Source organism: Poromitra crassiceps (assembly GCF_964638095.1).
Source record: "Poromitra crassiceps genome assembly, chromosome: 13".
In the NCBI taxonomy this organism is placed as follows: Eukaryota; Metazoa; Chordata; class Actinopteri; order Beryciformes; family Melamphaidae; genus Poromitra; species Poromitra crassiceps.
Genome location: NC_139644.1, coordinates 21,953,811 through 21,975,991, shown reverse-complemented (window position 1 = coordinate 21,975,991; position 22,181 = coordinate 21,953,811). Strand labels below are relative to the sequence as shown.

General features: G+C 46.3%; 1 protein-coding gene across 1 annotated transcript in view; it reads left to right on the top strand.

Annotated features, from left to right (window-relative positions):
• Positions 1-22,181, top strand: part of LOC310787265 (inactive phospholipase C-like protein 2) — a 98,145-nt gene that overhangs the window by 62,601 nt on the left and 13,363 nt on the right. Inside the window, exons 3-4 of the mRNA XM_083648636.1 lie at positions 9,210-9,413; positions 14,740-14,815. Coding sequence (XP_083504762.1) covers positions 9,210-9,413; positions 14,740-14,815 — 280 coding nt within the window. The remainder of the gene's footprint in view (positions 1-9,209; positions 9,414-14,739; positions 14,816-22,181) is intronic.

Sequence of the window (22,181 nt, the reverse complement as noted above, 5' to 3'; positions counted from 1 at the left end):
CATTTTCTCTGCTCTTCCTTTGGAGAGCGAAGGCGAGGCAGTGTGCTGTGCATCATCAGTGTGCTGTGCATCATCAGTGTGCTGTGCATCATCAGGCTCTTGTCTTGTCTGACGGCTTTCAAAATAGAATCCATCTCGCTGTATACTTTGATCTTTGCTGCTGTCTGAACTGTTGCCATACAGTAGCTATGTCTCTCCTGAGCTGTTTAGCTACATCAACAATAGTCCCTGTGCCTTGGTAATGACTGTGTTACCTTAATAAAAGATCAGCTAGTGTATTGATGAGTGACAGAAAGAATACACTTTATTTTGTATCACAACAGTGGTTACCAACCACCAAGATCATCAACAATCCTAAATAAATAAGTCGAAATAAGAAGGCACAATGAAAAGATAAAAATCAACAGCAAAAACATTATAATAGTAACAATAATGAAAGGGAAACAAGATGCATTGTCAAGCCCACTGTCAGTCAGACTTCTCTTTGGTTCCCAACTTCCTACCCTATTTCTTTGTCCCTTTTATTCACTTCCCTTTCGCCTTGTTTTCATGTTTGCATCCCTTGTTTTTTCTTTCATTCTTTCTACTTTGTTTTTTTCCTGAAGTCTCATGCTCTGATTGCTTCATGTGGAGGCTTTAAAATCGGACGACCATTTGAAATATCCTGTTGAGTTCAAGCGAATGTGATCAGGCAGAATGTGCACCCCCCCCCCTCCACCCCCAGGTTCTGTCGATATGTCAACATGACAATCTGTGCCAAGACGTTTTTCCTTCTTAATGAATATTTCCCGCAGAGATGTTGCCTTGTGAACCTTGCGAGTACATTTCCTTTGGGGGTTAATATAATGATTTGTATCTGCTACGGGTCTCACAAATCCCCTTATGTATTTTGACGATGTTTCTGTGTAGCTTGGCTGTGAAATGTAACAGGTCTCTCCAAGGAGTTTGAAACAGCATTATGCCATTGGAAGGATGTCGGCTTAACAGCAAGGCATCTATTAATGTTGAAGTCTTCTTTGAGGAGGCCTAAAACTAGGCCAGCATGCATGCATGTTCCTCCAGATACTTGAGGCTGATGTAAGAGGCTCCACTCCATATTACATATCCAGGTCATAAATACCAAGGTCTGTCAGTCCGTCTATAGGGAGGGAGCCAGGCTGTGGTAGCTAGCCCATTTTCTCTCTTCTTCTAACCCCAATCTAATGGCATGGCAAACAAAGGACCAGACCAAACTAAATAGGCAGAGATGTGATTAGAGAGCCTGTGGTATGCTGTCATGCATTTTTCAGTGTGGAAATAGGCATGTTCCAAAATAGGACATAATTCCCCGCTCCAAGACCCTAATATTGTACAGAGAGAGAGAGAGAGAGAGAGATGTTTGTGTTCCGGAGGTGAAATTGATCCTGTAATTTTAGAGGTAGTTGCATTAGAAAAGTAGAGCCTGAAGGGGATAAGAGGAGGGTAATTTTCAGGAAAATCATTGGAAATAAAAGTGTGAATAATGCCAGTGAATAACAAATAACAGTGGGGAAAAAACATGTTTCCTCGCTGATGCTTATTTCCCTAAAACAAAAGTATATTTGCTTGCATAATCAAAGTGTTGTTGAATAATCTTGTTTGAATAATCTACATTTGTGACACAGCTACAGCAACAATTCATCATTCGCCTTTTTTTACTTCCCACCCAATTCACCCATTTTGTGTCTAAAAGGCAGGAAGTAACACAGGTGCAAGCAGAACATTAATGAGGGTTTCCAACTTCCAATCCATTTGATGATCCAATGCCGTGGCCCTCGTTAATGTTTTGCTTGCACCCGTGTTACTTCCTGCCTTTTAGACACAAAATGGGTGAATTGGGTGGGAAGTGACAAAGGCGAACGTAAGTCCCATGTCGTCACTCGACTGAGTCAGCATAGGAACCCGTGGTGAAGATGTGACATGTGGCTTATTGTTAACCATGGCAGTAAATCTGACTCAGACTACCGTAAATTCCGGACTATAAGGCGCACCGGTATATAAGCCGCAGCACCAAAATTGACTGTTTTTTACATATATAAGCCGCACCGGACTATAAGCCGCGGGTGTTTTGATGTTTAATTACCATATGTAAGGGTTCGTGCACAGAGAGGAATGTCGGGAAAGAGATGGCTGTTTGGGGAAGCTCCCATTTATTAACATTTCAACAAAACAAAACAAAAGTCAGGTCACTAATCCCCAGACAAAATCACACAACAATAGGCTATATGTGCAGCAAACGGCTGTAACCAGAGAAGTCAAGTCACTAATCCTCGTCTTCCTCTTCTTCCTGCGTACTGAAACCACCAAAGTCCTCATCTTCAGTGTCGGAAACGAACAGGTTCAGGGTGGCTTCGTCAACCACTCTCCTCTCTCCTTCATTGTCACTCAAAACCAACGAACTCCTCTTCGTCACTGTCGGCATCGAACAGCCTCTGAAGCCTCTGACGGCCCTCAGCGCCAGCTGTGGCGGCGTCATCCTCTTCATCCCGCAGCAGTCCAGCGTTTTGGAACCCGTTGGTGATTGTGGATGTTTTCACACTCCTATAATATTCCGTGATCTTCCTTTGTGTGAATTCGCCGAAGTTTGTGATTTTCTCCTGGTAGTCGGGAGGGAGTTGTTCAGTAGTTCTCGCCCGGACGGACAGTCCCTTTCGTCTCATGAATCGGAAGCACCAAGATGGGCCACCTATGAAATGTTCAATTTTCATTTCGGTGGCGACTGTTTTGGCCTTCAGTCGGATCTGCACCGTGGAAACGCCTCGGCCGTCTGCTCTCTGGGTCAACACCCAATCTTCAAGGGAATCTTCAAGTTCGGGCCATCTGCTTTTATGACCTCTGAAGGACTTTTTGGTCTTCTTGCACTGAGACAGTTCCTCCTGCTGCACCGTCCAACGCCTCACCATTGACTCGTCGATGCCCAGGTTACGCGCTGCTGCTCTGTTTCCCTCTTTTAATGCGAGATTGACTGCTTTCAACTTGAAAGCTGCGTCGTGTGAATTTCTGCGTACCTTCCCCATGGTAAGTGAGAGTGTTGCTTCTACTGCTCGTCTTGTTGTGAATATTCCTTGATCTTCCTTTGTGTGAATTCGCCGAAGTTTGTGATTTTCTCCTGGTAGTCGGGGGAGGGAGTTGTTGGCCGAGTGGCCGTTTGCTTACCGTAATTACCATATGTAAGTGGTCACGCACAGAGGGGATTGTCGGGAAAGAGATGGCTGTTTGAGGAAGCTCCCATTTACCGTATTACCGTAACATTTCAACAAAACAACATAACACAACACCACCGTTGTTTATTTTTACAGTGCACACAGTGTCCGCGGTGTGGTGAAAAGAGGGCAAGAGAGGAAATTAAAACAGAAGTGGATTTATAGTTAGAAAGAGTGCTAAAAAAGAGAGATTTTATTTGTATTTTTTTTTTTTTTTCTGAAAAAATCCATAGATAAGCCGCACCGTTATATAAGCCGCAGGGCCAAAAAACGGGAAAAAAGCCGCGGCTTATAGTCCGGAATTTACGGTAATCTAACACATCCTGGCTATGATTGAACTCCAATCAACTCACTTCTGCTAAGTATAGAAATAATCAGAGGCATGCCATGTGTCATAGCTGACACTTTAATCTGTTCTGCAGCTCTGAATCATCTCTCATCATTGGTAACAAATGGCCTCAGAATCTATAGGCCTGTATGAAAAATGATGATAGGTGGATAGATGATTGGATGGGAATCAGTGAAGTATTCAGGGCTTCTTCTTTTGTTATACGGCAAACAAAATGGCGCTCCTCTAACCACATTTCTCTCAGGTTTGAAACGTTAATTTGCCTTATTGAAATGAAGAGATGAAAAGAGGCTCTTGGCCCTTTAAATATAATAGATAGAGACTTGTGGAGGCTTTGTGTGGAGCCTGAGGCCTGGGATCTGTAGGCTAGAGGCCAGGCAGCCACGGGCCTTTTCATGTGGGCAACAACCCACAAAGCACCAGCCCCTTTTAGCGCTGGACTGGCACCGCTGGAGCTGTGTTGTCTTAATAAAGAACTGCGTGTCCCCGGAGTCGCAGCCGATGACTCCACAGATAAGAAGACAGAGGAGAGTGCCCTTTAAGAGACTGTGAGGTGCACATTTACTGTAGGGCACATTCGCTAACATCTCCCTGATATGAGGGCATATGCCTTTACCCCCCCGAGTAAACAGTGCAGCACTAGCACACACACACACACACACACACACACACACACACACACACACGTACGCACGTACGCACATCAAATGGCACCGTCAAAAGCCTTATTTCACCTCGCCGAGCTCTTACAAAACCCCTTTTTATCCTCACAGTGCCACGCTTCCAGGTGGTCCGCTTTGAAGCGTACCAGAGAGACGAGCACATCTGACTATGAAAGCGATGGGGGAGAGCTGTGTAGTGTGCGCGTAGACGGGGCCGGCACACAGGGGGCGCCGTGTCTGGCATGTGTGTCTAGGCAGCAAATCGATTACGCCTCACTAGGAGACTGCGGCCCCTGGACGCCGGAATAAAGCGGGGCCCGGAGCCTGGAGGAGGGCTGCCGGCCTGGATCTCTGTTCTTCCCCAAGAAGATTGCGTGCCAGCATGGGCGCCGCCTCAGTCACTAGTACCACTCAACACTGTGGGCCAGAGAGGGAGAGAGACACAGAGAGAGAGAGAGAGAGAGGGGGGGGCAGGAAGACGGAGAGAAAGGGACAGAAACAACAGCAGTGTTGTAACCGGACACGCAGCTCTCATTTGGGGAATGTGTGTGTGTGTGTGTGTGTGTGTGTGTGTGTGGGGGGGGGGGGGGGGTAATTAAAAACACAAGCCCTCCATTGGATTTTGCAGCACCGCGGCCTGGAAACAGTATGGCTTTTATTGCACAACAATTATCTAAAACACTCACAGACCCATGCGCGCACACACACACACACACACACACACACACACACACACACACACACACACACACACACACACACACACACACAAGCTGAATGAATGGGAACAACTTATACATAATGGCACACTCAGACATAAACACATGCAGTCACACAAGCTCATACAACCCCCCCCCCCCCCCCACACACACACACACACACACACACACTGCAGTGTTTAATCCAGAGTCTAATCCTACAATAATGCCCTTAGCTATTGTGCGGTAGTCTAGTTGCCTGCAATGTGTCTCCATGGCTGTGCTGGACGGCCTGCAGTGTGTGTCTCCATGGCTGTGCTGGATGGCCTGCAGTGTGTTTCTACATGCTGTGCTGGATGGCCTGCAGTGTGTTTCTACATGGCTGTGCTGGATGGCCTGCAGTGTGTTTCTACATGGCTGTGCTGGATGGCCTGCAGTGTGTTTCTACATGCTGTGCTGGATGGCCTGCAGTGTGTTTCTGCATGGCTGTGCTGGATGGCCTGCAGTGTGTTTCTACATGCTGTGCTGGATGGCCTGCAGTGTGTTTCTGCATGGCTGTGCTGGATGGCCTGCAGTGTGTTTCTACATGGCTGTGCTGGATGGCCTGCAGTGTGTTTCTACATGGCTGTGCTGGATGGCCTGCAGTGTGTTTCTACATGGCTGTGCTGGATGGCCTGCAGTGTGTCTCCATGGCTGTGCTGGATGGCCTGCAGTGTGTTTCTACATACTGTGCTGGATGGCCTGCAGTATGTTTCTACATGCTGTGCTGGATGGCCTGCAGTGTGTGTCTCCATGGCTGTGCTGGATATGGCCTGCAGTGTGTTTCTACATGCTGTGCTGGATGGCCTGCAGTGTGTTTCTACATGGCTGTGCTGGATGGCCTGCAGTGTGTGTCTCCATGGCTGTGCTGGATGGCCTGCAGTGTGTTTCTACATGCTGTGCTGGATGGCCTGCAGTGTGTTTCTACATGGCTGTGCTGGATGGTCTGCAGTGTGTTTCTACATGGCTGTGCTGGATGGCCTGCAGTGTGTTTCTACATGCTGTGCTGGATGGCCTGCAGTATGTTTCTACATGCTGTGCTGGATGGCCTGCAGTGTGTTTCTACATGGCTGTGCTGGATGGCCTGCAGTGTGTTTCTACATGCTGTGCTGGATGGCCTGCAGTGTGTTTCTACATGCTGTGCTGGATGGCCTGCAGTGTGTTTCTACATGCTGTGCTGGATGGCCTGCAGTGTGTTTCTACATGCTGTGCTGGATGGCCTGCAGTGTGTTTCTACATGCTGTGCTGGATGGCCTGCAGTGTGTTTCTACATGCTGTGCTGGATGGCCTGCAGTGTGTTTCTACATGCTGTGCTGGATGGCCTGCAGTGTGTCTCCATGGCTGTGCTGGATGGTCTGCAGTGTGTTTCTACATGGCGGGGTGTGAACGTCTGTGGCTGAGGCTCTGCATACAGATGCCCGCTGTGTCCCCTGGCCACCCGCTCTGTCTGCAGGAAGGTCGGGCCCCACAGTGACAGCCACATCCTCTGGGTGGGGGGTGGAGGTGGGTGGGGGGTGTGGTAGTCTCTCTCGCCCGGAGGCCTACCCCAGGGAGACGGCTTGTTCCCACACTGCCGAGCGGGGCGAGCGTGTGGACGGATTCCCAAATAGCAGTGCGCTAGCTCTCACTCTCTAAATTGTTTTTCGCTGCACACTCATTCATGCCATCCCTTGTTTTTCCTGCAGCTCCATGTTCTCTCTTGCTCTCTCTCTCTCTCTCTCTCTCTCACACACACACTCACTCTCTCTCTCTCTCTCTCTCTCTCTCTGGTCGTTCTGTCCCTCATCACTTCTCATCATTGCCCTCTCACTCTCCTTCTCTTTCCAATTTCAGACTTTGCTTTTCATCCCTCAGCCCAGATTGCCCCCCCGCTCTCTCTCTCTCTCTCTCTCTCTCTCTCTCTCTCTCTCTGCCTCTCTCTCTTTCTCTCATTTAACCAAGCCAGCCGATGGGGTGCTGTGTGAAAAACAGTGGGCCTGATTTGGTGGCTCAAATTCCCATGCCGGCAGAACAATGCTATGTTGTGAGGGGCAGTTGCCCAGGGCTGCAGCTCAGAGCCTTCAAGCCAAACCTGGAGACACTCTGGCCTGCATGGGCAGGGAAATAGGAGTGCCAGAGACAGAGGGATAAAGCTTAAACCAGACACACACACACACACACACACACACACACACACACACACACACACACACACACACACACACACACACACACACACACACACACACACACACACACACACACACACACACACACACACACACACACACACAATCTTAAGATGCTATTTCTTTTTCAAATACCTAAACAAGTCAGTGGGGTGTGATTATAATTCATTTCCCCCCATAATAGTTTCATTTGATTAATTTGTTTGTTGTTGGCAAAAGATTTACATTGAAGCAAGTGAAATTGTATAAATAACCTTTTTATTTATGTATTGATTGATTGATTGATTGATTGATTTATCTTTTTATTTATTTATTCATTTATTTATTTATTTATTTAAGTGGAGAACTAACACGTAGGCTCAACACTCACCTGAGATAGAAGATTTAATTGCCTCAATGTTAGCGTACAGTACTGTATGCCATGCTATTGAGTTGATTTAAATAGCAAGATAAGGGCAGAAACAGCAGGAAGGAGAAAGTGAGAGGAGAGAGAGAGAAAACCAGATAGTGAGAATGGAGGGGAGTGACTGCCTGTGCTTTAGCGCCTCCAGGCTGTGGTCAGATGTTTACCTCTGGAGCCTCTGGGCTGTTGACTGGACACACTGATGTTATGGGAAACTGCTAGCTTTACTCTCACAAAGTCAAACACTGGCCACTGTCTTATCTTGTGTCTGCTCTTGAGGGGAGTATCAAATCTGCATCTCCAAGGTCATCGGCAACATGTGGTTGCAATAGTTGCCATTCCATCCGGACCAGAACCAATTCAGCTGCCAAGCACAATAGTTCTACAGGAATTTGTGTCGGCCATGTTGGTGCAAAGGCATAGTGACGACTAACAGTGTCAGGCCACATACAAGGACAAGGGGTTACCGCGACAACAGGACCCCATACAGTACAGTGCAACAAGACACTATAAATGTTTACACTCCATCCTTCAGTTGGAATGGTCTCTGTAAGAGATCTGATCCCAGGTCAGCAGTAGTACTTGTGATTCCAGAGGTGGGGGTCTTCAACCACATGCACACAATATAGTCTGCTATGTGTTTTCCTCCTGTGTCTACAGTACCAGGGCGCCTCGTTCATCAAGACGCAAATTCTGTGTCAAATTGCCACTTTGCCACTTTATGCCTGTCCGACTGTGTGTGCACTCAAACGGTGTCCTTGGTTGACAGTGCAGGAGGAATTCGTCTTCTACAAATCATATCAGTTCTTTACTGAGCTGCATCTAATGAATAAAAAGGAAATTAAAGTTGCTCTGAATGCGGCGTATATTGGTTCTTGTTATTTATGGCTTTTGTAGTCTAGTCTAATCTAGTTTATATAGCCCTTTATCACAGTCAAGTGTCAGCGGGCTTTATCATCATATATCATCATATACATGTCATACACCACACTACCTCATACAGTGGCTTTATATATAGCATCATATACTGTACATGTCATACACACTACATCACACAGTGGCTTTATATATAGCATCATATACTGTACATGTCATACACACTACATCATACAGTGGCTTTATATATAGCATCATATACTGTACATGTCATACACACTACATCACACAGTGGCTTTATATATAGCATCATATACTGTACATGTCATACACACTACATCACACAGTGGCGGCCATCTTTACTCGGTTCTCCCAGCTGAAGGCCTTTCGGTTGCCAGCCGGCTGCCATACCAAAGAACTGATCTCTTACTCCATAAGGGACATTGCTTTAGAGAAACTAATGATATCTATAGTGGTTATTAAGAGGTTGACTTAGTTTAAGTTCTGTTATGTTAAGTTAAGTTTAAGTATTAAGTTAAGTTTCTGTTTTATCTTTGTTTAATCTACCAAGGATCTTGGCTGGCAGCCGGCTGGCGGTTGAATGGCCCAGACGCCAATTGAAGATTGCTGCATCTGTACATATAAATACTACATAACATCATATACATACTTCATGCATCATTTACTACATCATACTATATACTATACATGATTTATTACATCATACTAGATCACATATACCGTTCATGTGTGATGTAAGTCTTACCCAGAGTACTATCTGTTTTCTTCTCAGAACGCCATGGTGTCCTTCAAGGAGCTGTGTGGCCTGACCCCCGCGGCCAACATGAAGCAGTGCATCCTGACCGTGTCCACCTGGCTGATGAACAGTGAGCGGGCGCTGAGGGTGACGGTGGACCTGAGTGAGACCTACCCCACCATGGAAGCCCAGGGCCCTGTGCCGGAGCTACTGCGCAAAGTGCTCAACGCCTACGACATGGTAGGGCCATCAGCACGAAAGTATACGCTTTAGATGCATGTGTGAACTTTCGATATTGCTTTAATATCATTGCGAAAGATTGAAGTCAGTGTTCAACTTTTTAAACGTTGGATACGTTCATAGCCTGGTTCCAGACTCCTGATTTTGTCAAGTGATTCAGAGAGTTTGGTGTTACTCTATAGTCAGCAGCATGTTTCTCACTTGGAGAAACAATTGAGCCAATCAGGCAATCAGCGCCTTTGTGGACGGGACTAAAGTTTGATGCAACGATTTTTCATTGCCATTTGGGCAGAATAATATTTGTTGAAATCATTCCCTTATCCAACTAATTGGACTGGACAGTCCAATCGCAGTAGCAGTCAACACAAAACACACACACACACACACACACACACACACACACACACACACACACACACACACACACACACACACACACACACACACACACACACACACACACACACACACACACACACACACACACACACACACGTGTTAATAAGTGTTGATTGGACTCATATAAACACAAGCTGGTGTTTATATGACTGGTGATGATTTAAAAAAATAATGTTAAATTGGCACTAGCAGTTTCACTGTGTAGGTGAGACAATAATAGTCTGTCATTGTACTGTGCAGCATCTCACAAAGACAAAAGATCTCCTGGTAAAGACGGAGTAAAATCAAATGTCAAAGCACTCAGGTCTGCTTAAAGCCACTTAAGTCTGATAACAGAGCCTGCCCTGCAGCGCGGTGATAAGCAGTTCCTGCTCTGTGCTTCTCTCCACGCTTTGCTGCTTAGCTGCTGCACAACAGGAGAACACTCAGAACACTGTTAACTTGCCCACCGATTTGCTGCTAGTTTGCTTAACATTATGATTCACACATTTGTGCAGTCTTTTACATGCAGCAAGCAACCACCTTTTGACCAATCCGATTGTCTAGTTGGAGCTGTGATTTTAGATGTCCCACTCCATCCTGCCTCCTCTCTTTACAGCAGCACTCCGTTCTTCAGCACTTGACATTGGCACAGCCAGAAAGCGGGTTGGAGGCGCGTACCTGTAATTAGTTATCACCCGCTGTTTCCAACCTGCAGCCATCTTCACTTCTCGCCCTCTGTGAGGCTTGGTGGGAGCCGCTGAATTGGATGATGAATGAGAGGCCGTGTCCACGCTCAGGTCGCTGGTCCTCCCACTGCTCCCGGCCTGGCACACCTCTCTCCTCTCCGGCCTGGCACACCTCTCTCCTCTCCGGCTTGCAGGAGGCTTTGCAGCAGCCGGCGGTAGAGACCGACTGATACTGGATTTTTGAGGCCAATGCCAATATTAGGGAGTAAAAAAAATTACGATATCGATATGTCGGCCGATATTCTTATTATTATATATACACATTATATTGCACTTTTTTTTGCAATGATCCCTCAAATATCAAACACTTGACAAAGATATGACTTGACATGACTTGAGATATGTAATGTAGGCAGGATATTTTACAGCTTATCAATAAACGTTATTCAATGCAATGAATGAAATAGTCAACTTCACTGGGAATTTAATAATTATAAATAACTAGAAATATAAAAACACAAATAGAACAAATATATATAACTTGAGTTAAGAAGAATGATTGAATATAAACAACATGCTGTCTATAACTTAATAAAAAAAAAATATATATATATATATATTGGCAATATCGGCCAACATATCGGGCGATACCGATATATCAGATATCGGCCGATAATATCGGGGGACCGATATATCGGTCAGGCTCTAGCCGGCGGGCAGCCTCTCACGCTCCAGTCCACAAAACATTTTCAGGGGACCAGCAAAGATGAAGGCCCAAATAAACCCCCTGTTCAGGTTCACAGCATTTCTGGCTTGTGAACCTGAACACCCCCTAAAAACAAAGTTTGGTCTGCTAGGCCTTTGACACCAAGTGATGTTTCTTGTCTATTATGTTGGATATTTATTATTTTGTATTCTTTATTTGTTGGATGCCACAATAAAAAGACATCAGAATTAGCAGAAGCATGCCAAGAAATTGTGAATAGAGTAAACAGGTATCATGACTGTGACATATAGTATAAAATAATAAAAAAATAAAAAAATAAAAAAATATGCCACTGTCATGATACAGGTTTACTCTGAAGAAGGTCTAGTAGTGAGAGTGAAATGTCTTAAAATGGATTAAATGGTGATAAGCTGCAAGAACTGTGATCCAACGCATCTGTACAAGACATACAAGACGTTTTTAATAGAAATGTGTGTTTTTTTTTTACACATTCTATTAATGAGCTTATTTGCTGGAACATCCAGAGGTTCCTGTGACATCACATTCAGGTGAGATCACAGCCTGAGGTGCTGAGAAAATCATATCCAGCAGCTTATAGCTTTGCCCTGAGGCTTGGTCAGCTGACTGTTAGTGTTTGCCTCCTAAAGATTAAACCGCTGGCCAGAACAGAGGGTCCAGTATGTGTGTGCGTGCATGTGTGTGCGAGTGTGTGTGTGTGTGTGTGTGTGTGTGTGTGTGTGTGTGTGTGTGCGCGCGCGCGCGCGTGTGTGTGTGTGTGTGTGTGTGCGTTTGTGTGTGTGTGTGACTTCATGGGTGCATGACTGCCAACACCAGCCAGGCAGTTTACTGTGGAATATCCGTTTGCAGTGTGTGTCCTCAGTCACCCCCATGTGGGCTGCCACTGCCAGGCATCGTAACCCTCGGTCAGCAAGCATACTCCAACCGTGCGGTCAGAGTCCTCGAGGCCATGCACACACACACACACACACACACACACACACACACACACACACACACACACACGCGCTTATCGTATCTTACTCTTGTGAGGAGCTTCCACTGTCATATTTCTTATTACTGCTGATAACTGGCCAAACGTAGACCGAATGTGATGTTGAGATATTTCCAGTGCAACTACAAAGCACTTTGATAGCAGAAGAACATTCAGCTCTGCTATCTAAAACAACAGCTTAAGGTCAGTCCCACGACTCCCACAGCATCGAAGAGCCAGAGCTTCTAGAGAGCCTCATCCGTATAGACCACAAGACATGGACTCATCCATATAGACAACAAGACATGGGCAGTGGGCACCACTTGCTTTTTCTGAACTACTTCCTCTCTTGCTCTTACTGCCGTGTATACACCACTGTTCTAACTCTCCTACATGTACACATATCACACAGCTGAATGCAACAACTTCACCTCCATTCCCTGGGGGTTGTCGGAAATCCTGGAAAAATGTAGGAAATCACTAACCGAGGTATTAGTAGACTGGGTAGTGGGTACTGTAGGTTGAGGGAAAGTGGATGCAACAAAAACACGTTGAACATTACTGATTTATGATACAGAGCAGTGTAAGTGTATCCAGGGATGGATTCTTCCATTAACCCTCACTGCTAATGCTGACTTAACCCTAACCTTAACCCTAAACCTATAAACATAAAGCAGCTCCTTAGAGAAATTACGACCGGCCGAAATGAGCTCACTTCGCAAATAAATCTACACACCTATTTTGCATTTTTGTCTTTGTCTTTGTCTTTATTTAAGATCCCCATTAGCTACAGCAGAGCTGCAGCTATTCTTCCTGGGGTCAAACAACTTGCATAGTTTCAAGACATCAAACAATTTGCATAGTTTCAATCACATACAAAATTTACATTCTGTGTAAAAAATACATTCTGTACAAACGGTACAGTTTTGGATATTACATACATACTGTACATACTGTACCTTTCAAGGTATTGCATACATCAGAAATACTTGCATATCATTACAGATGTGTAGAATATACATAAACTACATCACATATTATGTGTATATACCATTACCATATCTTATATATATAATTATACATATAACTATTACCATCACCATATATATTATATATTATCACAGTAGTAAGTGCTGTTTTACCAATAATTTAAAATGTTTTTTGCTTTTCTTATAAAAGCATGTCGTGATATTAACGATGTCGTTCTGCCTTTATGATGCTGAGATTCCAGGATATCGCAATGCTGGCCGAAATGAGCTCACTTGGCAAAATCGTCCTCATCTGACGGTCTCAAGCTGGTTCTCATAAGGATAGTAAAAGAGGAGCACACGCGCACACACACACACACAGTATGAGAGCCTATTTCCTGTCTTCCTGCTCTGTTAACAGGAGTGTGAAACTTCATTAGCTTCCTCCTCAATGCTGCAGGGCCAGTCTGGTCTCGCAGTAGCTGACGTCGACGGTGGGTCTGACCACGTGAGACTAGGTTCAGTCCAGCTGCTGCTCCTCAGCCTGCAGGTTCCGTCCAGTTGCTGCTCCTCAGCCTGTGGTAGGATGTTTAGGGCTAAGAGGAGAGAGAAATGTGCTGGTTAGATTCAAGAGTAGAGGTGGACATACAGGAGGACTGCACCTCCCCCACCCACGTGGCACCAACAACCATGTCAACCATGAATTCATTAATTATGTCATTGGAATGCTGAAATGTGATTTGCAGGGTGTCTGGCTAAGCCACAAAATGACACACCTATTCTGCATTTTTGATAGCATGTCATGATGTTAATGATTCGATTGTTCAGCCTTTATGCTGGTGAGATTCCATGATATGGCAATACTAAAGGGCATAAAGAGAGACTGTTAGAATAAGCTGTGCCTTGCACTGCCCATGTCCCATGGGCCCATTCCTTGTCTGTGCCACTTCTTCCATGAGTTGTATCTACTGCTCTCTGAGGATTGGTGTTTTTACCTCATTTTTACAGCATTTCCACTGATCAACCTACACTGAGAGAACACAAGCCTCCAGGCCTATCAGGCTTACTTTGTGATATTCTTTTGTGAAATTATCTAACTCCACACAGGCACATGATCCTCAATGAATTCCACTTGAATCAGCAAGTTAAGCTTGATAAGTCTGGAGTCTCAAGATAAAACTACTTCAAACGTGCATCGGTTTGTGCAGTACTTACAGGGGTTCAGTGTCCGATGGGACACATAGCTGTTGTGGGGGTTGAACTTGTGAGCAGCCAGCTCATAGCCTCCTTTCACTGGTGGACTCACCCCCAGTGGTTAGAGCGAGCGCCCTTAGCCATTTTCGTGAAGTCTTCCCCTGTTGGTATTTCCCTTCGCTTCCTATTTGCACACACTATGGTATTCCCCCGTGTTTGGCTGGGCGTCTGTTCAAGGCTTTCCCTTCCATTCCATGGTCGTCTTACGGACACAGCGCTCCGTTTGTTTGCCTTGGCCTAGTCGGAAGGTGTCAGGGGACGACAGCGCGACACCGAGATGCGTGAGATGCAACCTAACCTTGTGTCCTCTGTCTTGCAGATGATCCAGACCAGCAGAACACTGATCGAGTCAGCTGATGTGGTCTACTCAAAGCTCACGCAGGCACAGCGGGCAGGTAACATCCCCTCAGGAGGACACAACAGCCTATTGTCTATTCTGACCACACTGCTAAACATGTTCATATTAACAAGTCATGTAGACTCATGTTCAGTCTTCTTGTTTTCCTCAAAACAAGTGAAAGATTATGCCAATGGCATGAAATACTGTAATAACACTTGTTTTCAATTAAGCTTTCCTTGTTTTGTGATTTGTTTGTGAGTAAAAAATAAATAAATAGAATAAACATCAATATCTTGACACAAGGCAAAATAAGGCAGAACCCTCCACTAGTATCAAGAAAGTAACACTATATACATATATATATATATATATATATATATATATATATATATACCGGTATATATGAAAACAAACATGAACAGGCTCAGACACAGAAAAAAAGAAAGGAAAAAATTCATATATTATCGACATTCAATATTACAATGTGGTGCTACCAGCCGCATAAGGTGCTTATGTGCTTGTAAGAGATGCTGTGCATGGGATCCCACGCAAGGGGTCCATCAGAAACCAGCCGGGCAAGGGCGAGTCACCCATCGCCCCTGACCTCGTCAAGATAGGCCAGAAATGGTCCTCAGGAACCTGAGTCTCTCCATAACAGATGGAGATGGAGAGACAGGTCATGTCCATTAACCACAACTGAAAAGAAGATGAAGAGGGAGACTTCCATTCCTTCAGAATGAGTCTTTTGGTGACAGTTGTCTCAAGAAGGTGACACTTGAGTCTCACACAAATAAGTTGATTTGCATTGGAAACTATCTGAAATGATCTCGCCTCAGTGGCAAATTTTCACTTGATAAAGTGATGATAAATCAGATCATAAGAGTCAGTGCGTAGATTCAATGTTGAGATGATATTTTTAGCATCCAACTGGTTCATGGAAGAATGTCTATCTGCAGCCTTCAAACATAATGTGTGTTATTGTGTGTGCTAGTTAGCAGAACTGAAGTAGCCCACCTAACGTCCCTCCTACAACAGCTGCTGTCGTCAGTGTAGGCCATTCATCATCAGTGAGTCAGCGAGTGGTTATCATGGTTATCAGTGGGCAGGTGAATACAATCAGCCAGGCAGCCGCCGCGCACAGAAAGAGCTGCAGGAGAAAGAGGACAGAGAGCGTAAACATCCTTTCAGAGAGAGGAGAGAGCTGAAAAGCTTTGACAGAGTGTGGAGTGAGAGGGGAGGCATGGCCAAATGAAGAGAAAGGGAGAGGATGGAGGGGACGTCTCGTCTCGTCTCGTCAATACGCTGTTTTGAAAGGCTGCTGGATGGAAGAGGTGCAGCCTTTTAGGAGAGAGGACATAATTGACAACAAGAATATCATTAGTAGAGAAACGGCTCCAAATGAGACATCCTGCGGCTTTGTCTTCTCCACTCTCTTATAGAGGGAGAACTAATTGTGGCTCATTTGCCTCGCTTCTCTCAGGGCCGCTGCTGCAGGCCTTCCCAAATGGACCGAACCTATTAGCTTCATCATGTCTGTTTACCTCACAGTCCAGCTTAGTGGGCGGGGCTTAGCTTCATCATGTGTGTTTACCTCACAGTCCAGCTTAGTGGGCGGGGCTTAGCTTCATCATGCGTGTTTACCTCACAGTCCAGCTTAGTGGGCGGGGCTTAGCTTCATCATGCGTGTTTACCTCACAGTCCAGCTTAGTGGGCGGGGCTTAGCTTCATCATGCGTGTTTACCGCACAGTCCAGCTTAGTGGGTGGGGCCAACATCATGCCTGTTTACCTCACAGTCCAGCTTAGTGGGCGGGGCTTAGCTTCATCATGTCTGTTTACCTCACAGTCCAGCTTAGCGGGCGGGGCTAACCAAAGACACCCCCCTGAAACAACAGATGGGCCATGCAAAAAACTGCAGCACACAGACTCACAGTCAAAAAAATAAAAATATTTTGGCCTTCAGGGAGAGCTGGAGTAAACAAAGCTAGACATTTGTATTGTGTAGGATTCAATTCAGCCACCGCTATGGATTTGCATGTGTGTGTGTGTGCGTGTGTGTGTGTGTGCGTGTGTGTAAGAAAGAGAGAGAGAGAGAAAGCGAGAGAGAGAGACAGAGCAAACTGTGAAGGCTGGCTCACTGGCACATGCCCACCCAATATGCCAAGGCCGACGAGCCAATTTAAGCCTGCTATGTCCTGCTTCTTCGCCCTCTCACACAGAGGCAGGCATATGTCCCCCTCCACCCTGTGGGGCCAAGCTGGTATCCATGCCGTGTAATTACCCAGAGATGGGGGCTGAGCGGAGGGCTTGAATCAAAGCAGTCTTCCCTGTCTCCCCGGCTCCCCAGCCCAGAGCTGGAGAGCAGCGCAGGACGCCTCCTCAGAGCCCATGACTGCAGACTGAGAGCTTAAAGCTTCATTTACCCTCGCACGTGAAAGTCCTCGCCATGGGGAGCGACGTGGCCACCCGGGCTTTGGTGCAGCTCCCCCAAAATGTGACGGAGGGTGGGGTCGACGCTGCTGGTGTAGTGCAGCCCACACGCCCAGCTGACGAGCACGTAGGACTGCCAACGACAACGTGCCAAATCCAGGCTCACGTTGAAGTATAGAGCTTCACACAGCTACAGCCACACACACTGTCAGGAGTATTGGAGGGTGATGGGTAGCTTAGTGTTGCCTTCGGGTGGAAACCTTGTATCTCCAGAATGTCAGCTTTTCCAGGAGTTCAGAAAGTTGTTTTCAATGTGACGCGTCGTCCACTGCGTTTTTGAGGTTGTACAATAGCTTTTGAAAGGGCTTCATACTGTGAGCCCAATAAAAAGCTTTGTCTACCCAATAGAGGATCATGTCATCCTTCCAATCCAATTCAAGTCAAAACATGGACATCCTTCAAATTGGAGTTGTGAGGTTTTCACATGACAACACAGCATTATGTAAGAAGGAAACAACGGAGTGGGGAGCTGGAGTGACAAAAGAGGAGCCCTGGGGGCCTCGGCCGCATGCCAAGCATAGCACTTTCCCCAACACACACACACGCACGCGCACGCACGCACACACACACACACACACACACACACACACACACACACACACACACACACACACACACACACCTCTGATCCAAACCACCACCATTCTCAGAGGTGCCTGCCTCTTGCCTGCCCGTTCACGTTCCCAGACAAGAGGGGTTTGGTGGTGATAAGTGAGGCAGAAAGAAAATGTACAAACACAGGAAGTCGTGTTGTTGAGTTTTTTCTTTCTTTCTTTCTTCACTAAAGCAGCTTTTCCTCTCACATACGTTGGCTTTCCAGCAGCCCCACAGAGGAACAGCTTTTCCTCTCACATACACATACAGTATGTTGGCTTTCCAGCAGCCCCACAGAGGAACAGCTTTTCCTCTCACATACACATACAGTATGTTGGCTTTCCAGCAGCCCCACAGAGGAACAGATGCCAGACCTACAGTAGGGAAGCCACGGTGTGGACATTTTCCCAGCATTTAATAAAGTCGTGACAACACCGCTGTTAACGCTGACACCGGGCATTTTACAGGAGAAGATATTCATTAGCTCAACTCCTGTTTTTCCCCTTTTGTTTGTGTCTGTTTCTCACTTTTTTACACCGTGAATCAATCAATCAATCAATTTTATATTTATATAGCGCCAATTGAATCACAACAAGAGTTATCTCAAGGCACTTTACAAATAGATCAGGTACAGTAGAAGACCAAGCTCTTGTGAAGATCATACAAACTCCTCAGCTGTCCTGCCGGTCCAGGTGTTTCATTTAACTGCTCTCAGGCTGACGCAGCCGTCAAGGTAGTCACCCAGAGTGGATATTATATTTGCCATGAAAAGTTCATTTATTCAGGTGGGGTCATCACGTTGTAGTTAACGTTAGCGTTGGTGGGCAAGTCATGTATTCAGTGTATACCCGACCACTGTGTAACACCGGGAACACCGACTACTGCAGCAAGCCTAGCCAGACCCAATGCAGTTTACCTAGATGTAGATGCTTAAATATATTCACCCCCTTTGACTTTTCAGAGTCCATTTTCAAAATCAATTTATTTTTTTGTTTGAGATTTTTTTTTACTACTGCATCAAATCGTGCTAGATAGATAGATAGATTGATTGATTGATTGATTGATTGATTGATTGATTGATTGATTGATTGATTGATTGATAGCACCTGCACCACGGAACGTCCTGATATCACGGTGTTGGTATCGTTCCCGGACCATCATTTTCTCCTAGTATGGCCGGGATGACCATGCCCTGAACTCATTTGATTGGTCGCCGGACTCACTGCAACTGCTTCTTCCTGAAAACGTGTGTCAAGTAAAAGAAAAAAAGATTAGGGATTACAGTAGTTAAGATTAGGGTTAGGGTGTGAAAAAAGTGCAGCTCAGGGTGTGCTCGGTCCTGTGGCTTAATGGGTGAGGTGCTTGTCTTCCAATCTGAGGACTTGGGGTTTGATTCCCGGTCAAACCACTAAAACATTAGGGTTAGACATTAGGTTTAGGAAGGTATAGGAAGAGAGAGAGTCACATGGTAGGGGTATAGGAAAAGAGAGAGTCACAGGGTAGGGGTATAGGAAGAGAGAGAGTCACAGGGTAGGGGTATAGGAAGAGAGAGAGTCACATGGTTGGGGTATAGGAAGAGAGAGAGTCACATGGTAGGGGTATAGGAAAAGAGAGAGTCACAGGGTAGGGGTATAGGAAGAGAGAGAGTCACAGGGTAGGGGTATAGGAAGAGAGAGAGTCACATGGTTGGGGTATAGGAAGAGAGAGAGTCACATGGTAGGGGTATAGGAAGAGAGAGAGTCACATGGTAGGGGTATAGGAAAAGAGAGAGTCACAGGGTAGGGGTATAGGAAGAGAGAGAGTCACAGGGTAGGGGTATAGGAAGAGAGAGAGTCACAGGGTAGGGGTATAGGAAGAGAGAGAGTCACATGGTAGGGGTATAGGAAAAGAGAGAGTCACAGGGTAGGGGTATAGGAAGAGAGAGAGTCACATGGTAGGGGTATAGGAAGAGAGAGAGTCACAGGGTAGGGGTATAGGAAGAGAGAGAGTCACATGGTAGGGGTATAGGAAGAGAGAGAGTCACAGGGTAGGGGTATAGGAAGAGAGAGAGTCACATGGTAGGGGTATAGGAAGAGAGAGAGTCACATGGTTGGGGTATAGGAAGAGAGAGAGTCACATGGTAGGGGTATAGGAAGAGAGAGTCACATGGTAGGGGTATAGGAAGAGAGAGAGTCACATGGTTGGGGTATAGGAAGAGAGAGTCACATGGTAGGGGTATAGGAAGAGAGAGAGTCACATGGTAGGGGTATAGGAAAAGAGAGAGTCACAGGGTAGGGGTATAGGAAGAGAGAGAGTCACAGGGTAGGGGTATAGGAAGAGAGAGAGTCACATGGTAGGGGTGAAGAGAGAGAGTCACATGGTAGGGGTATAGGAAAAGAGAGAGTCACAGGGTAGGGGTATAGGAAGAGAGAGAGTCACATGGTAGGGGTATAGGAAGAGAGAGAGTCACATGGTAGGGGTATAGGAAGAGAGAGAGTCACATGGTTGGGGTATAGGAAGAGAGAGAGTCACATGGTAGGGGTATAGGAAGAGAGAGAGTCACATGGTAGGGGTATAGGAAGAGAGAGAGTCACGTGGTTGGGGTATAGGAAGAGAGAGAGTCACATGGTAGGGGTATAGGAAGAGAGAGAGTCACATGGTAGGGGTATAGGAAGAGAGAGAGTCACATGGTTGGGGTATAGGAAAAGAGAGAGTCACATGGTAGGGGTATAGGAAGAGAGAGAGTCACATGGTTGGGGTATAGGAAGAGAGAGAGTCACATGGTTGGGGTATAGGAAGAGAGAGAGTCACATGGTAGGGGTATAGGAAGAGAGAGAGTCACATGGTTGGGGTATAGGAAGAGAGAGAGTCACATGGTAGGGGTATAGGAAGAGAGAGAGTCACATGGTAGGGGTATAGGAAGAGAGAGAGTCACATGGTTGGGGTATAGGAAGAGAGAGAGTCACATGGTAGGGGTATAGGAAGAGAGAGAGTCACATGGTAGGGGTATAGGAAGAGAGAGAGTCACATGGTAGGGGTATAGGAAAAGAGAGAGTCACATGGTAGGGGTATAGGAAGAGAGTCACATGGTAGGGGTATAGGAAGAGAGAGAGTCACATGGTAGGGGTATAGGAAGAGAGAGAGTCACATGGTTGGGGTATAGGAAGAGAGAGAGTCACATGGTAGGGGTATAGGAAGAGAGAGATGGTGAATTTAAGGTCTTGTCGCCTTGATTGATCTGGAAGCTAAAGGTATAATTTCCCTTTAATGGCTGTGTGAGGAGTGGAAAGAGGTGCTATTAGAGATGGGCTGTCAGCAGCTGAAACAGAACATGTAAGTGTGTGTGTGTGTGTGTGTGTGTGTGTGTGTGTGTGTGTGTATGTGTGTGTGTGTGTGTTTGTATGTGTGTGTGTGTATGTGTGTGTGTGTGTGTGTGTGTGTGTGTGTGTGTGTGTGTGTGTGTGTGTGCGCGTGCGTGTGTGCGTGCGTGTCTATGTGTAGCTGCATCCAGGCTTAATTCAAGGTCTTTGATTAACACTTTCACCTAGCCATTAAAAGTGCGCAGGGTGGTTTTCGGTTGCCATGGCTCTTAACCTCCCAGCATCCCCCCACCTCCCCTTCCTCTCTCCATCCCCCTCTCTTCCGTTTATGCCCAGTCATTATTGCAGCTAATCAGTTTAATTTGGCCAGTGGCGCTGACGTGTTGATGAGGACGGAGAGGTGCTGGACGAGCCCCCCTGGGCACTATTGATGGCTCGCCATCATCACACGCCGCTAATGGGGCGAGCAGGCAGACAGCTGGGACGCCCGCCCGCTCTGGCACCTCCAGATGCTGCTGCTGCTGCGTGTGCGACAGCGGATCCTCTATGTACGTCAGAAGATCTGCATCTGTTGCTGCATGCATCTACAAGGTGCCGTTGCATATAATAAAAAGAATTGATTGCATGTAGTATATAGCGCTTTTCTCAGTACTTAATGCGCTCCTCGTATCTGGGGGGGGGGGGGGGGGGGGGCTCAGCTCATCCCATGTGTAGCATGATGCACGGCAGCCAATTTGCACCGGAACACTCAGCACACATCAGCTATCATGTTGGAGATTAGAGGGTTGGATGTGCCAATTAAGTAATGAGGGATGATTAGGTGGCCATGATTGAAGGAAGGCGAAAGCCTGTGTGGGAATTTGTCCAGGGCACCGGGGTTAAACCCAACGTACACCAGATGCGGTACGGCTCCGTGCGGGTCCGGTTAAACTGCCGGAACAGACGCTCGCCCATGTTAATAGATGGGCAATACATGCGGTACGGAATAAATACGCACCTGTTCTGGGGCGGCTGTAGCTCAGGAGGTAGAGCGGGTCGTC